Genomic DNA, 17,126 nt, shown 5'->3' on the forward strand with positions numbered 1-17,126 from the left:
ATTACCACATAGCTCATAAATATTTATCATTTATGATATTTATCACACATTTGTCTTTAAACAAAGCAGACAGTAATATGCAAACTCTTACCATAACATCTTAACAACAAAATTAGTTTCTAGCTTAGCTCTTCTTCCCCCTAAAAATAAATACATTCCACTTATATTTTTTAATAAATACAGAATGCACACGTATAATTTGTGGCCTTAACATCTTCATAACAATGTTCTTGGAATAATTATACAGCTATTGCTACTTATTGCTATTACTCGTACTTGAAAAAAAAAAACAAAACGAAAAACAAAAAACCAAAAACCAAAATAGTGGTTGTACTACTGCAGTAGCACTGTATTGCAACAAGTACTGTGAGCTTTACTACTTCAACTAAGTTGGACTTCCTTTTGTAGAGATATGAATAATTTTGGCTTTTTTAAACCACAAAAGCAAAACGAACACAGTTTAGCAACAATATTCTATGTAAAGCTAATAATACAGGCAAAATTAAAGAACCACTACAAAGCTTTTATATTTTACATCTGACTATTTTGACACAGAATGGGATTAATTTCATCCCCATTTGTATCTTGGGGTGTTGCCAATGACACTAATAGAATGGATAAGAGCCCAGTAACTAGTGTCTCATGTCATGGCTTAGAATTTGAAGTCCATCAGTATGGTATACTAACTAGTACAGACGTATTTCCTGCCCTATGGGTCACCCAATCTATAATGAAACTTCCATAGTCAAAGTTCAGTAAATTCGCATACTCTTGAAAGGTCTGTCTTGATGTAGTCTGTTACTAGATTGTGTTAAACATGTTTTAATCACATGTTTATAGATACGTCCACATGTATGCTTTATACATAGATGCATCATACTTGTTTTTACATATAATGTGATTGTTTGTATATATGTCTAATACAGCCCAACTAATCTAACGGTGGGCACAATGCAGGACTAAATCCAAAACCTCAGTGGGTTCGTACCTTGAAGGACACTTTTGACAATGGTGTCTGTGTGATCAGCCAGCAGATCCGCTTTAGCGATTGCAGCCAAGGACAGATAACTTGACATATTTCTGCACAGTTCCTTATTGCCCCTCTGAAGAAATTTCACCGCCACTGGGACAGCTAAGGCCATTACTGGAGGTCGATTGTAATTCTGTAAAAACATTAAAAACCACTGAAAAATAAGCAGCTGAAAAAAATGATTAAAATAAAGTCTCATGCTGATCAGAGTAGAAAAACAAAAATCAAAACAACAGGGGAAAAAAGCAAAACACACATCAAGAAAGGTTATGTTTTGGTAACACCACTGAAGGCAGACTTCAAAGAAAGAGCAAGTAAGGAAATTTAAAAGTACTGCACGAGGACATGCTGATAACACACCTATTTTTGTCTAATGCAAGAGGAAAAAAAAACATATTAAGTGGACTAGTTAAATGTTAATTGCTGTAACATCTCTAACAAGACATTTTGTGTTTGGTGCTCTCAGAGAAGAAGCTGTATCCATCATCCACACAGAATAGGTAATTTTCATCCCAAAGTGTAGGAAACACCTCAGAGCAGCGGCTCATGCTGTTGACTGGTAAGTATTGCTCCCTGCAGTCAGACACACGTTGCTGCTGCTCGGTCCTGCATCCCAGCGACCTGCCCCACTCCAATGTCCAGCCCCAGGCAGGCAGCCCAACGTGCAGGTGCAGAGTCAAGGCTCAGGGAAGCTGAATTTCAAGCATGAGTAAGTCTTCCCCAGCACAAATTACAGCTTCCCTCATCTAAACCGAAGTGTTTTGGCCTATCTTTATGCTGGCAGAGACCACGTGAAGAAAGAACTCCTCTGTTCCCAGAACAGGATCTCATGCTAAGCCATTGGGACTAAATCAAAGGCAAACTGGTCAAACGAGGAAAAGAGTACGCACGAGTTCTGGGAGACTTGCTTACAGGGTAACAGCTTTAGTATTGAACATCAGTTTTCCTCTAATAGGAATTTAGATTTCCTTTCCTTATGCCCCTGCTCGTTGCAGGGAGGTTGGACTAGATGACCTTTAAAGGTCCCTTACAATCCAAACTATTTTAGGATTCTTAGACTCCAGTCAATTTCTCTGAACATTGGGGGTCAACTGAAATTTGTCAAGACAGCTAACTTCTGTCCTCAAAATGGCACCAAGCTTCAGTGATCCCAGGGGTATCTGCACATACAGTTAAGTTTTGACATTAAGGTCAGAAAAGGTTTTCTGCAACTATTTGTATACCTGGAATTGTGTGGACAGACTACACACATATATTGTCCGTTAAGTTCCCATACATAACTGCGCTTGAAACTAGTAGGATATGTTTATGTGTAACTGAAGAACTACATTCTTGCTGAAGCCTCCTTAATCAGTTCTTTTCTCTCATCTTCACTCAGTTTTGAACATCTCTGAAACTAGAGTACATCACTGTTTTTGAAAATCATCCTGCAATATGACTATATTTAATTAGCATCTGAAATCACAGGCAACCACTGGAACCCAGATGTTTCGGAAAGCAACAAAACTGTGCAAAGAAAGGCAGACCAGACTTAACACATGGTCATTCTGGAGCAGCACTGGAAAAAAAAAAAAATAAATTGAGACCTGAAAAAAACTCAAATCTGTTGTTCCATATACCCTGCTAGGTTGCCTCCTAGGCCAGCTCTGCCTCCGTCAGCAGTAACTGCCTTTGCCATTAGCCTCACAGAGAGCAGGACTGACCCTAATTACGGCTGCATTGTGCTACTCAACCAATGCACAGGAGCCAAGTTTGACCGTCTATGAGGACTTTTCCTTGCAACAGAGACCTGCCAAGCAGTGGAGTTCTGCAGCCGCTCTGGGACAGTGCCTTTCTGCCAGCCCTTAAGGAAGAAGGTGTCAAGATAGCTCTCATCACGGCAACTGCCATATGACCAAAAACTGCGTCTTTAATGAGAAAAGCCCTTAAAATGAAGAGAGTTTTATGCAGCAGCACGTTTAAATCATCATAATGCCTCATTATATTTGGCCGAGAGGCACTACTGAGTAGGAGCCAAATTCTGCCTCCAAGTTATACTCTGAGAACTCCCCGCAGAAAGAACAGGAAGATAAGGTTTGGCCCTCTGACCGTGCTTTAAAAGATCTAAGAAAATTCCAAAGAACGACTTTATTTTTTTTCCTACAATAAAGATAAAATACTTAGTTAAGAAAAGGTTTGAATTCAGATGGAAGGAGAAAGTTTTCATTTGTTCCATTATAAATATCAGGGCATGAACGCACACTTATGAAAATGTGAAGGTGACAATGAAAAACAGATTTCAATTATATGATAGAGTGATGTTTGCAAACCTAGGGGACCTCCCTGCTGCTAATATCAACAGAAACATGCTGTGAGATTCAACCCAGCTGTCAGATATTCATTACTACTCAACTATCCCTCACGTATTGTACAAAACCTCATTTTATGCTTTTTTTTTTTTTTTTTTTATGCAAAGGAACTTGGTGATAATAGTGCTGTTTCAGGGAGCAGTAAATGTACTTTTATAACTTTCTCATTTCATTTCAATGAACTCCTGTCTTGAAGGAGTCTACAACACAGTGCAATCCCTAAAACATTTGGATATGGATTAGCTTGATATAGGCACACAGTTGCCAACAGCACAAACTGAAAGTTCAGGCAAGCCATTGCATTCTTTAGTATTCTCATGAAATACGATTTCTAAAGTACTGTAAAGACAAAATATGATTTTACAACGTACAGTATCTCATCTGGAAAGTTTAAGCTGTGCTCCTACTGGTATCCAAATCCAGTTACTGTGTCACCTCCAGGGACACAAGACAGAAAGGGAGATTAGGCAACACCTCCAGGAACGCATTGCCCATCAGAGACCGTGGTGCCTGCCAAAGCCAGTCATTCACAGAGAAGGGCAGAGGGGACACAACCCCCTGATACACCACTGACCTTCATCAGATGCATTGCTGTGCCCTGCGTTGGGGTGCAGCTTATGGATCACGGCTCAGGGATGCCAGCGCAGTGCAGAAGTCATCTTCCTAAGCCTCATTCACAGTCTTGACCAAATGTCTGGTTAGACTGAACTTCTATGCTACCCAAACCAAAAATCAACAAGAACCTGAGCTTCAGAAAAGGAGATTTTTCCCTTTTTTGTGCATCTTCAGACGCACAGACAGACCAGGGGTAAACAGAACTGACCACTGTAAAGTAAAATTTAATTGAAGCAAATTAGCATTGATGTATTTTGGTTTTGTGGTGGGTTTTGGGTTTTTTTTGTTTTGAAACTCTGTTTCTTTTGGACTTTGAACACTTTCAGCCAAACTAGATAGGAATCTCAACAAGTCTATGGAACAATATATTGTACAAGGGGCTAAACAGTACCTTTCATGGGACAGTGACATACTTGTGCCACCATCACTTGAATTTTTATAATGAAAGAACCAAAAAAGACACCTCCTCATCTGATTTAAGAAGCAGAGGTAAAGAAAGCAACTATGAAACAGCAGATGCACTGCAAACATCACTCCAGGGTAGGCTGTCTAGAAAGGCACTGCATAGCAACTGTTTCTCCATCTGACACAGACCTATGTGTCAGTCCTATGTATGGTCCCTATGTATGGTACCCATGGCTGAACCTCTGGAAAAACCCTTGATTTCTGCTTCCAGTTAGATAACTGTGCACATAGATTTCTCTATGGGTCTCTCCAGTGTATTACACTGCTTTTCCAACAAGGAATGATATAGCCTGCAGTCCTGACTAAAAAAACCCAACCAAACAAACCCGAAAACACACACAAACTCACCCTGATTTAATACCAGATTCCCCCTCCTCCCCCCTTTAACTGGCTTTTCACCCTCAGCTCGCTTACTTAGAAAGCCTTGGAATAGCCCATTCCTATCCCCAAAAGGCTGCTGTGTACCAAGATGTCTTCTTTTTAGTCTTGCATTCACAGGTAGCGATAGTCCATAAACTACTGAGTTCAAATAGGACCCAATTTCAGGTGTTCTTCTAGAAAATGTTTTTTGGGACCGAATACCTTTTCGATCTTGGTTTCAAATCTTTCTCTAAGCACAGAAAATTATAGTCCTATGTCTCCCACTTAAATCCTTACATAAAAGACAAATACTTAGAATTGATGGAGAACTAATGAAATCTGGCACTAAACAGTCAAGACACTTCTAAAGACAAGGAAGCTGCCAAAACTTTTGATTCACTGCAATACATGCCATATACATGTAATAATACACATTAACATTTGGGGTCATATTCTTGGTTTCAAACAAAAGCAACCACTCCCACACACCTTCAGAAAACATGAAGAACAACTGCATTTTAAAAGATAAAACCAAATAGCCAATGAATGCATTACACTCCCTTCCTTTCAGCTGAGTCTTACCTGCAAGATACAGCTCATGATATCCGATGCAATTTTTGCATGTGGTGTGTCCTCGTCTTTTCCGGATGGCTTCAGGTTGTGCTCTAGACACGACTCCCAGAGTGCCACCAGGGCTTTCCCGTGCTTCTCTATGGATGCCGTCTCCCTGATGGCAGTGGTGATGCGAGTGACGCAGATTTCCACCACAGCCTGGTCATTGTCATTGGTCTGATAGTCCTGGTTCAAACGAAAAGACATTTCCCAATGAATGCCCATCCTTTTGAAGGACCCCACAAAATTAGCCTGAAGACATGAAGTTCTTGTAACTGTTCAGTGTCCATTTTCTCATTTCAACCATTACAATGAACACGTAGTGTGATTAATCACAGAAATTAGTGATGCCATATACAATTCACTGTTTTAGGTCTTAATTCTTGTTATTGTAAAGGTACGGGTTCTGTTATCAAATGATGTTTAGTAGTCTGTTCTGAAGCATGGCCTTTTTGACCAGGGATTGCAGCTGCACACCTTAGAACCACTCGCACAGGTCTCTTCTCCTATAAATGTCCTAAAACCGAAACTGGAATTGTTATATCCACAATATATAGAGCCAAATGCAGCGGTCCAAATATTTCACGTCATGTCAGGTCCCTGATTTCAATTAGTAACAGTGTAACATGCATAAAAGTTAATTAAATAGGCCTTATCACAAAATCCTGTAATCCCCCGTAACCACTGACACAGATGCCGTGTGGATATGAAACGCCAGCGCTTCGCCACAACTTAAAAGACCCAGAACATACAATCACTGTCCCTTGGTCTAACTTACGTTATTACACCCTAAAAAGTAACGAAGATAAAAGACAGGATGAAGTATTAATCAAAGTAATTGTTTTTGCTAGATAAAGGACTGTCATTTTTAAAAGGCTGGGGACAAGTTCAGCGCTAGCTTGCAGAAGTGCAGCGCTGGGGTCAGCTCTGGGGGCTCTGCGCTACAGCGTGGCATGACGCTGGGTCAGACTCATAGCAGTTCTCTGCCCTCTACAAGCTTTGCCTGGTGTGACAGAGAAATCCATGCATTTATTAAAAAAAGAAAACAGCCTTTTTCTTTTGTCTAAGATTACCTATTGATAAAGAGGTGAACAAGTTAACAGCCACTGGCTGGGACGGCACAAAGTAAAGCCCTGGTGAGCGTCACGGTCGCTGGCTGTGTGTGGACACGGAGAGCAGAGCAGTTCTGTCCGCATTGCTGTGAAACTCCTCACGTTTGGGGGAAAAAAAAAAACATTTGCACCCCTCTGCCAAATCCAGCCTGCTCAGGGAGCGCTGGAGCAGCTCCCCGATCTCCGGAGCCCTCTGGTGGGAATCGCCTCTCAGCAGCTCGGAGGAAGGGGATGGTGAAGCTCTGCAGATGCTTTAACTGCTTAACGCAGACTGGTGCGTTTGTAAAATCATTTTGTAGCAAATTCAGGCATGTTCTCTCAAAAAGTATATTAGGAGGAATTTGTGTAAAATTCCTGATAATCTCCAGTTAGAGGAGTCGAAGTACATCACAAACAACGGAGGCAATGGCCAAAATAACTTGATTAATGATCTGAAAGACTGCGCAGATGTAATTGCTGTCAAAGAAATGACCAAGGAGAAGAGCCAGTGCACAGTGGCTGTCCTGATGCATGAGTCAGTTCTTGTTACAACTGGCAACGCTGTGATCAATGTTCTGAGAGTCAGAGGTTTGCACGTTGCCAAAACTGATCCCTAAAATCACATGCTATATGAAGAGCCAGAAAAGTGCAGTTGTGTGAACACGTACGTGTTGCTAATTGCATATCTTAAGGCTCAGAAAAGATTTTCCCTTCCCTTCAGCAGACTGGAAGCTTTTATTTTTTTTTTGGACAGCACTTTTACAGACTTTACCGAAATACATGAGCCTACCATCATTCAGAACACTTTCTGCTGCAAACAGAATATACACTATACATACAGTGTACCTTTAACCTCCTGTTTATCTTTAATATGCCTTAAATAACTATTTAATAAAAATTATGATAAAGGTGAACTTGAAGTATCTTAAAGGAAATCCAGCTAGTGGGAACTGGATTTGGTTACCACCTTTTTAAATCTTAAATTTTGCTCGGCAGTCTTGAGGTTTTTTTAGAAACTTAAATTTTCTATGTCCCTGTCTTTAATATTTTATTTATACGTTTAATCTCTTGAAAAATTATTAAGGACAGTGTTTCACTTACCGCAGATGAACTAATTATTCTTATTTGTTCAAGAGCTTCTGAGAGGCTTCCTTCAATTTCAGCATCCTCTAAGGAGAAGAGATCCCCTGCGCGTGAAAGGTCCTTCTGTGCCAAAACCAGCCCAAAGAGATGATGCATGGCTGCATTCGCTGCCACTCAGCCAGACCTCCGCATGCACCATGGGCATGAACGACTCAGATGAGGACGGAACGCAAACAATCCTGGGGAACTGTGCTCAACTTAACATGAAGAATAAATCTGGGGCACATTTCAAAACTTTCTTGGCCCCAGTCTAAAGGAAAAAAAAAAAAAAAAAAAAAAGAAAAAAAGGAAAAAAAAAAGGGAAAAATTAGCAAATGTTTAGCAAAGGTTTTTAAATGGTGTATGCAAGCAGCGTAGAGGATGCCCCGATCCAGGGATGTCCGTAAAGCACATAACACGAACCGCATGTTGTAGGCCCTTTTGCCCTCAAACATTACATAGCTTAAAATTAGCTAACCAATATACAGCTTTCAATAAATAAAACCAAGGTTTTTTTTCCATTTCAATGCATATCACCTGAGCAGGATGGTGACTGGACCAACTGATAAGGATTACAAACCACCTTCTGTAGTCAGTAGCGGAACCGAGCTAGAGGGGGTGGGTGAAGCCGCTTCGTTTGTTTTCCGGGTTGTTGTGTCTTGACTCCAGAGATACACTATTAGCAAGATTGAGAAGATAATGATTTTTGTTTAGAAAAACAGTCAGTTTTGTTGCCAAAATGATCCCTGCAGTCTTTTCAACTCATGTAAAACAAACACTTGGCTGAGCTGAAACTATGCACTTCTCCTTGGCTGGGGAATTTAACAGAAGCCGAGCCAAGTGGGGCCGGGCTCGGCACCATGTGCTCATGAAAGAGGACAGTCCTGCACTTGTGCCCCAAAACTCTTGCATTTAAAACATCTGCAGAGGAGACATTTGCCTTAATTATAGCAGAAGTTTGGTTTTTCCACATTTCAGAAGTGCTATTTGTTATTCCAAGCCTGCCAGGACTTGCCTTGTGCTGATGGGTCCCCTCTGTTCATACACCTTTGAAGCAAGGATCTTCATGGCCAACCTCAGTGAATATGAGAAAGGTACCAACAGCAGGGTCCTTCAAACCCAGAACATCCCATGGGGCTTGGGCACCCTCCTTGGATCTCACCAAGGCAGGTACAAGTCCACGCAGGCAGAAAAGGCCTGTTGTTGAATCTTCCGAGGGCCTCCATGATGGCCTTACCAGCAGGAACAGGACAAAACCAGTCCCTCTTCCCTCGGCTCCCAGTTGTACTGCACTTCTTCCATCCTTTTCCACCAACACTATTCACGATGACAAAGAAAGCCAGCAAGCCACCATTTCTCAGCCCCAAAGAGCACCTCTATGTGTAGAGCCCTCCAACAGGCTGCCAGCACTTCAGGCAGAGCTGTGCAGGAAGGGGGGTGGTGGAAGCACCTTCTGTTTGAGACCCTATTGTGAAAGGGACCACACAGGGGACATTCGCTGGCACTCACAGGAGCCACACTGGCCAGAAGCACACTGAGCTTCTGCCAGCCAAGAGGGACACAAAGACACATAGCGCCATGGCCCTCAGTAAGCTCAGATAAACATGAAAGGAGAGGTTACAAATGGGAATGAATGCCTCTGTTCCCTGGGGAAGCTGCTGCACAGCTCAACAAGCTCATCCCAAACGAGCTCTGCTCGACAGTCACTTTAAGCTCCCTTTAGCTTCAACTGCATCTGTGTTGGCCATCTTTTGGTACACAAGTGATGATTCTCACTCCTTCAACACCAACATCTTCCACATCATCAATATTTTCTCCATAATGAAGTGAGCGGAGATAAACTGTGAAGTAACCTATTGTTAGCTGCTGTTTTGTGAATCAAAATGTCTTGCTGAATTGAAGTAAACATATCTAAGTGTAATGGATGTACATATATTATACCTGTATGTATGTACGTCCTTTATGTTTAGGTATGCAACCATCTAAACAAAGTTTCGTCTTAGCCACTAGTGGCTGTCTTTGCAGGAATACAACAGGTTCATGACTATCTAGCTGACAAAATGATGACATTAAAGTAGCCATACACTAAATATGATACTCATTAATTCAAGAGTTTGAGTTAGCTTCAAAAGTTATACAGTTGCTAGAATTGGATTAGTCTGCCTTTGGTTGTGCACATCGCTTAATTGACCTAGTCTGGTTCCAAAGCTGCTCTGTAGCTTTATATAGAGGAAAGAGAAACGTCTGAGATTTGACATATATTAACTGAAGTAGAAAGAAGGAAAAAAGGGAATCTTAGGAAAAAATAGGCTATTCATAATCTGGAGAGAATGACAAAGAGGCTGGATAAGTGTGACAAATTAAAGACTCAAACATCACCACATTTTCCATGCAGGCTTGCATTAGATGAACCTGGTATAGCAGTGTAAGGCCACACTCACCCCAATGGCCTGTGCCAAGTGTGGCAGGCAGGGCTCCTGCACGCTGGAGCACATGGTGGCCTGCAGGAAGCTCTGTGCAGATCTGTATCTAGCTCAGGCATAGCTTGACAAGAGAAGATGTATTAAAATACAAACATTACGTCACAAACAAAAACTTTCCTTCTGTCTTCACTTTTTCATCTAATACAGAATATTTACTGATTTTGAGGCTAGGAAGAGATCTACCAAGCACATCTTCCAGATGGCCCACGTGGATTCACAGCCAACTCCTTCAGGTTCTTTTCTTGAGTTGATGAACAAAGTTCTACGTTGTTGAAAACTAGATTGCTTACAATAATTATTTGAGATACAGTGTATCCTTAATCACTGTTGCTCTATTCTATGCTATTTTTCAGGAAAAAAACCAAAACTAAAATGTTAAATAAGGGGCAAAACCAATGCAAAACACTGAGAACCTTCTGAAAATAACTCAATTAAACAATCCCTATTTTAATAGCATAGACAGCACCTTGCACCTGACCTGCCATAAGCCCAATTGTAAGTATTTTTTAATTTTCCCAAACCTATCAATATCATTACATAGGACTTTTAGTTTGATTATTTGCAACAAGACAAGAGTAGAAAAGAGCTGGTAAAATTGCAAACCCCGAAGAACAGGCTAGATCCTCCTGACAATCACTATGGCATAAATCACCAGTCACTGAACTGAAGGGGATGGTGTAAGTACAGAGCAGATTGGGCTCATCGTACTCATACTCAGCAACTCTCAAATTCTAAAAGAAAAGTGCAAAAAGGTGCAGACACAAACTGATTTTTTTTTTTTTTTTTTTTTTACCTGTTCACGATTCCACAACATCGTCCTCAACGGCGGTTACAGGTGCAAAGCTCGTGTTCTTGGAAACAAAGCCTGACCATTTGCTTTGCCCTCCTGCCACCCCAGGCAGCAGCCGAGGGCACAGCAAGTGGAAAGCTGGGGAAGTGGGTGGCAAGCAGTGAACCTGAAGCTGTTAATTGCAGTGCCAGGAGGAAGGCATCTCAGGAATGCAGACTAAAGCAGCCTAAAAGTTACCAATGGCTCCGTCAGGTGACTAAAGGAACCTAAATGCAGAGAGGCCTTATCTCTGAATGAACCACTCTGTTTCTGGGACAAAATACAAAGCCCACTCCACTTGAGGGCAGTTGTTTTTAATAGAGAAAACAGAACTCTCTGTGTTAGTGGAAAGCTATCCTTCCCTGGGAAGGAGGTAAAAAAACCCCTCAGTAAGCTCACAGTGTTTGAAAGAAAAAGAACAAGTGAACAAACTTGCTACAGAAGAGATTTTCTGTCCAAAGGAATAAATGCTATCATTCTGTAACACTTTACATGAACACAAAAGAGGGTCTGAAGTTTGCTTGGCTTTTAACATTACTCTCGTAAGTAACACAACAAAATCTGCACGCAGCATTTAGAAAAATGCTCTAGGAAGGAAGATCCATGTGAACCCTCCCTTTGATCAGCTGCACTGAAACACAGCAGCCCCTTCTTGGCCTTTTGCGAATGATATTCTACTCGATGTGCTTCTGCAGAAGCAGAGTTTCTCAGAAAGGCCCTGTTTTCTACCTGATGAACTGACACTTTTTATATAAGTTGATAGACAACACTAAGGACAATACAGAAAAACATTTACTTACTATAAGCTCTTTGAAATGGAATTATAGCAAATCTTCTTAATACTTACATTACGTAACAGTGATGAAAATACTTTTCTTGCACAGGTTTTAAAAGGAGAGAATTGTCACTTGAGCATCTCCCTGCCCACTACAAGATTGTACCGTTTCCTAATAATAGGCAGCTGGCACTGAGGAAAAGGGAAAACATAGTATATGTGTCTTCTAAAATGTCATCTTTTTAAAATTTTTTTTTAAAAAAAGGTCAGGTTGGATAATGAAATTGCTTCAGAGTATGGTTCCTGAGATGTCTCATCACCTTGACTCCACATCACCTATCAGTTTCTTCTCATTCAGACAGGACAGAGATTACTCTACCTGCCAGATCAGCGTCTGAGACAGATCAGACGTGTATTTGCGTCCCATGTACACAAGCAATGGAAAAGAGGCAAAGTCTTGCCAAAGTTGGTACACCCTCATGCGTCCCCATGGGCACAGTGTCCGTGGGGGTTTGCAGCAGGGATCCATACCTTCCTATGGTCAAAACGTGGGGAACAAAGCAGTGACTCCATCTCTTGTAACAAACTTCAAGTCACCATTATGCAGGGAAAAAGAAACTCAGCTTATAACACAGGACATTTCCACTGGTTTGCGGTGCAGTCCCACATCTAATTCAAAGTTTTGATTCTGATATTCAACACCTAGTTTCCCTTTTCATGACGGCTGAGAGCGCCATACTTTCCCTGGGACCTTGAAGCTGTTCCCCTCCAAGGTGAGTCTCTCAACTTGCTGGAAGCACAGCATTCTTACCAAAGCTCCTTATCAGAAGCAATCAGAATAAAAGCTAGCCTGACAGGTTTCAGAGCTTGAAGCAATTGAATTGGCCTGTTTGCAAAATAATTCCCCCAATAATAGAAGATTAACAATAAAAATTCCATGTAAAAGGGCAGTTGGACCTAAGGGCATCCAAAAGCCAATTGAACTTTGAGCTAAAAGATTGAGTCTTACAGTTTTACCAGGAACTCAGATTCTGCAGAATGACGTTAGAAGGACAAAAAAAAGAAGAAAAAAAAAAAGAAAAAAATCTCTTCAATCAAAGAGGAAGGTGAGAGGATAAAAATTTTTAAGTTTACAGTGAAGGAAGTTCTACAAGAAATTAAAATAATTTCCTTAACTTCCAAAAGATTTGAAATGTAAGTATGGCTGCTTGATTTTACCAGATGGTGCTATCCCACTGAAAACAAAAGTGTAACCTTCAAAAGAACTGTGCAATGATATTCTTAATCTAGTTCCACACTAAGCAACATAAATCAAGAAAACCCTCACTATATTTAAGGAATTTTAGGAAACGCAGGCCACCTAGTTCACCGTGTTAAGCGAACCTTATAGTATCTTCTAGTTTGCTCACTGCAAAGCAAGAAGCAATCAAAACCTTACTATACTGTTGAACCACTCCTGTATGTGAGCTTACATAATATTGCATTTCAGGAGGAGGTTAAGCATCCACAGTACTAAGTCCTGAGCTAACTCACCCCCGCAGCAAAATTCATAATGCACCGCCATTGGGGATAGTCCCTAAAGGCTCTCAAAGCCACTGGCCAGTTGCAGTTGAACCCATCAAGAGACAACAGGCTGCGAGTACAAACCATCCCCTTGCTGGAGCCACACTGAGGACAGATGATACTTCAAACCCACTGCACAGAATCCAGATTCATTCAGCACTTCCCAAACCCCATTTTCCTCTGTAACACTCCGTTTGCCGCCAGCGCCATGCGTGGTTCTCCTCAAATGCTGCAGCACAGCTCCCAGCTGGAGCACTTCCAGCTGGTGTTTCTTGTTCTGTACCGAAGGACCAAGTTACCACAGGCACCAAAGCTCTTTGATAAACAAAAGGTAACATTCATTTTCTGAAATATTAAAGAAAGAAATCTAAGAGGTATAAACTGAGCACCCAGTTCAAAAAAGTAACGTATATTTAAATGTCAGGTAAATCACACAGGAGAGGAAGGTGATCTGAGAATTCCCCTTAAACGGAGAGACTTCTGCTAAAGGACTGGGAGGCCAGAGGTCTTGCTTTACCATGGCAATCTTGGGAAAATCACAGCTCAATGCTTTGACTACTCTATCTATAAAGAAAACAGAAGAAAAAAAAATCAATTTCCTTACCTCGCAGACATGTTGCCATACGTAATACACTGGATTGTATGAAGTGCTTTGGATGCCTTTGATGAAAGACGCTATAGGAAAGCAAAAGCAAAATAGTATTAGTAACTCTCTGCCTTTTCAGCACTCTGTGTGCAGACTATAAAATACACGCCGCATGATACCTCCAGGAATACAACCGTATATTTCACCAAACAGGGTTTAATATTTAGGACATGGTCCCATAAAACCCAAACAGGACAGCAGCTCTACTAAACCCTGTGGGAGTTTGTGATGTTATTCACACATGCATGGATGGAACACAGCGAGGTTTAGATTGCCATTCTCTCTGGGGGTGGGGACAAATGTTTTCAACAACTGTGTATTTAGTTTTATTTTACTTTCTGTGAATAGGAAGATTAGAATCATCTTCAAAGCAAACTTTTTTTCTGTGCATATGATAGGATTCACTTCTCTTGAAATCCTTCTCCCCCCATCTCACAGGAAAAATCTGTTTTGTGGAATTAGAAAAAGCATGTCTCCAACAGTTACAGAAGTTTGTAATATCTCCAAGACTGCTGGATACTTCCTTCCCCACATGCACCCAGCCAGGAAAAAAAAAAAAGCCCGGATACATTTCCTGGTTATTTTCAGCCTGAAAGTTTCACAAGAACATTCACGTACGCAATTTATGGACAGAATATTGGAAGATATGTCAAATAACTTTTCCCCTCTGTGTTATACTAATAATTTGATTTATTTTTATGTTTGAAAAGCATTTACTCACTAAAACAGAGCAGTCTTTCAAAACTTTTAAATAAAGTTCCCACATTTTTCAGTGAAAGAAAAGGATTAAAGATTATATTGAAAGAGCATCATTTTCACAGAGGGTGAATAGACTACAGCAGTTCCCATGGGATCAGCTGCATATATTTAAACTCTTCCCACAAGACAACCATTGTTTCCTACAAGCCTCTCTGGTTTTTTTTTTTTCTGTCATGACAGGTTTCCACACTTCATGTCGCCTAGAAATCCCATGGATGCTGAGCTGGACCAGATGATGAAACAATAAATTATGAGGTCTACTAATTAGGCTAGGGTTAAATTATTTCGGTTGTGGGGTTTTTTTGGTGTGGGGTTTTTTTTTGTTGGTTTTTTTTTTTTTTTTTGCTAATGAAACACCTTGCTGCAGTCCTGGGAGCTGTGAACTGACTTGTTTTCAACATCCAGTTCTTATACACAAGGAAGCAATATTCTTATTGGAGGCAACTGCGCAATCATCAGAAGAATTATACAGCCTCTTTTAGATACATCTCTTGACCAGAATCACAGGGCTATACTACTTCCTCAGTTTGAAGTAAGTTCAGTGTTCTTCCTAGAAATGTAAGCCAGTGTGCAAATAGTCTCCCCTGCGATAAACTGGCTTAATCAGTAGGTTTTATAGGTCAGATGCTGCTTTAAGTGAACCAGATTTCACAGATCTCCGAGGCAATTTTGGCTGCACAACGCATGCAGAACTCAACTGATGCAGAGTGGTAAGACTATACCTATAAACTTGCTAAGTGCTACTTTTGCAAACCATTTATAGTGTGAACAAGTTTTTGTGTTTGGTTGGGGTTTTTTTAAAAATATATATCTACTTGATAACCTACGTGCCATCCAGGCAGTTTTCTACAATTTTCAGTATATAAGGGATCACAAAGGTTTATATTTGACGGCTGTTTCAGAACACACCAATGCTATATATAACAATTCCTAAGACTTAGCATTTTTTAAGGTCAGTAAGACAGATTTGTAAGAATTCCGTTTCTAAATATCTTCATGATACTAAAATGTTATGCTAAAATAAACAACACACTGCTAATATGAAATAAATTGCTTCATATAACAAATACCAATACACTCATTGTCATGGTGATGCTGTCAAAAGCCGATCATTTTCAAGTGTTGCTTAACGAGCTTTCATATCTGTGATGAATTTTCAAGACTATAGCGATGTTACAGAAAAAGGACTCATTATAAAATTTTGCAAGAAGTACAAGTACGTATTTCTGTCTAAAGAGAATGAAAGACTAAATGGAACAGAGCATGAGGGACTACAGGACAGGGTGTCTAAGAATGCCACTCTGGAAGTGAAAATTGGACAAGAGCAATAAATAAATTCAAAGTCACTGTCTCTCAGAGTCTCCTGAAATAGCAGCTCACCAAACAATCATTGAACATCCTGAGGTTCCTCCCAGGTACCTGGCAATCCACTCCAGTTTCTCTTTAGCCCATGTTTTAATAGGGCCAACAGCTTCCCTAGCCTGCATTTTCAAAGTTCCCCTAAGGTAAGGCAATCATTCTGCAGCACAGGGCACAGATCGCCTCCTGAGCACGGGGAGGAAAGTGAAACCCATCTGAGCCTCAGGATGCGTTAAGAGCACTGCAGGATTAACGTACACGCTGTCACACACCACAATACGCAGGCACTGCTTTTTCTTTTCTGTGGCACTTCAAGCTAATGTACAGCATTTTTCATAATCATTATAATACATTTATACATATAATAACTACAGTTCCTGCATTCAGAGAAAAAACAGTAACTGTTGCACTATTAAAGACTACATTTCCTACACTCTCAAAAACCTCTTCCATTATTTAATATTTGGATCTGCTACTCAACTTCTTTCCATGCAGTAATTTATTCATTATTGAAAATGTTACATGAATGCATATTTAAGTTAGTTATTCATACCTCTCAGAAGAGAAAGCTCTGAAAAACATTAATAATTGAAGGCAAATTGTCGCTCTTTAGAGAAATTCTGATAAAATCCATTACAGTTGTCAGTCCCCCTTCCATCCCCCTGACTCTGGTATGCGCGGCTGCTGGCTCGGTGCACAGCCTTGTCAAACCAACCGTACAGTCTATTCAGTTACCCTGGAGTTGTCATGTGGAATCAAGCAAACAAATATCTTCTCTCCATTTTCCTCAACTCCGGCACTCAAAAACAGATCAGAACTAATTCTTCACAAAGCTTAACTTCAGCAGCTGCTTGAGTGAAAATGCTCCGAGCTTGATATGGAATTTGAATTAGTTAAAAGGATTTATCAACAGCCAGTGGTTACATTCAGTTAATTAATAACTTGCTTAAGAGTAACGAGGAAATTGCAGAAGTTAATATTACTTATGGGGCCTCTTCTCAGAAGCTGGCGAGGCTGGACCCTTTCAGTGTCTTTGGAGGAACATTAGCCAAAAGAAAAATCAGGAAAG

The 17,126-nt window shown here is 40.6% G+C and overlaps 1 protein-coding gene across 8 annotated transcripts in view; it reads right to left on the reverse strand.

Annotated features, from left to right (window-relative positions):
- The window catches only part of VEPH1 (ventricular zone expressed PH domain containing 1), a 103,283-nt gene extending 86,360 nt beyond the window's left edge, over positions 1-16,923 (reverse strand). For all 8 annotated transcript variants that reach the window (XM_063338952.1, XM_063338949.1, XM_063338951.1 and 5 more), the window contains exons 1-5: positions 16,611-16,923; positions 13,898-13,968; positions 7,623-7,914; positions 5,401-5,616; positions 989-1,163 (exon numbers count right to left, since the gene is read on the reverse strand). In XM_063338952.1, the coding sequence (XP_063195022.1) occupies positions 989-1,163; positions 5,401-5,616; positions 7,623-7,760 (529 nt within the window). In that variant the 5' untranslated portion in view covers positions 7,761-7,914; positions 13,898-13,968; positions 16,611-16,923. The remainder of the gene's footprint in view (positions 1-988; positions 1,164-5,400; positions 5,617-7,622; positions 7,915-13,897; positions 13,969-16,610) is intronic.
- Positions 16,924-17,126: the final 203 nt, after the last annotated feature.

The sequence above is a fragment of the Chroicocephalus ridibundus genome, chromosome 6 (assembly GCF_963924245.1).
Source record: "Chroicocephalus ridibundus chromosome 6, bChrRid1.1, whole genome shotgun sequence".
Lineage (NCBI taxonomy): Eukaryota > Metazoa > Chordata > Aves > Charadriiformes > Laridae > Chroicocephalus > Chroicocephalus ridibundus.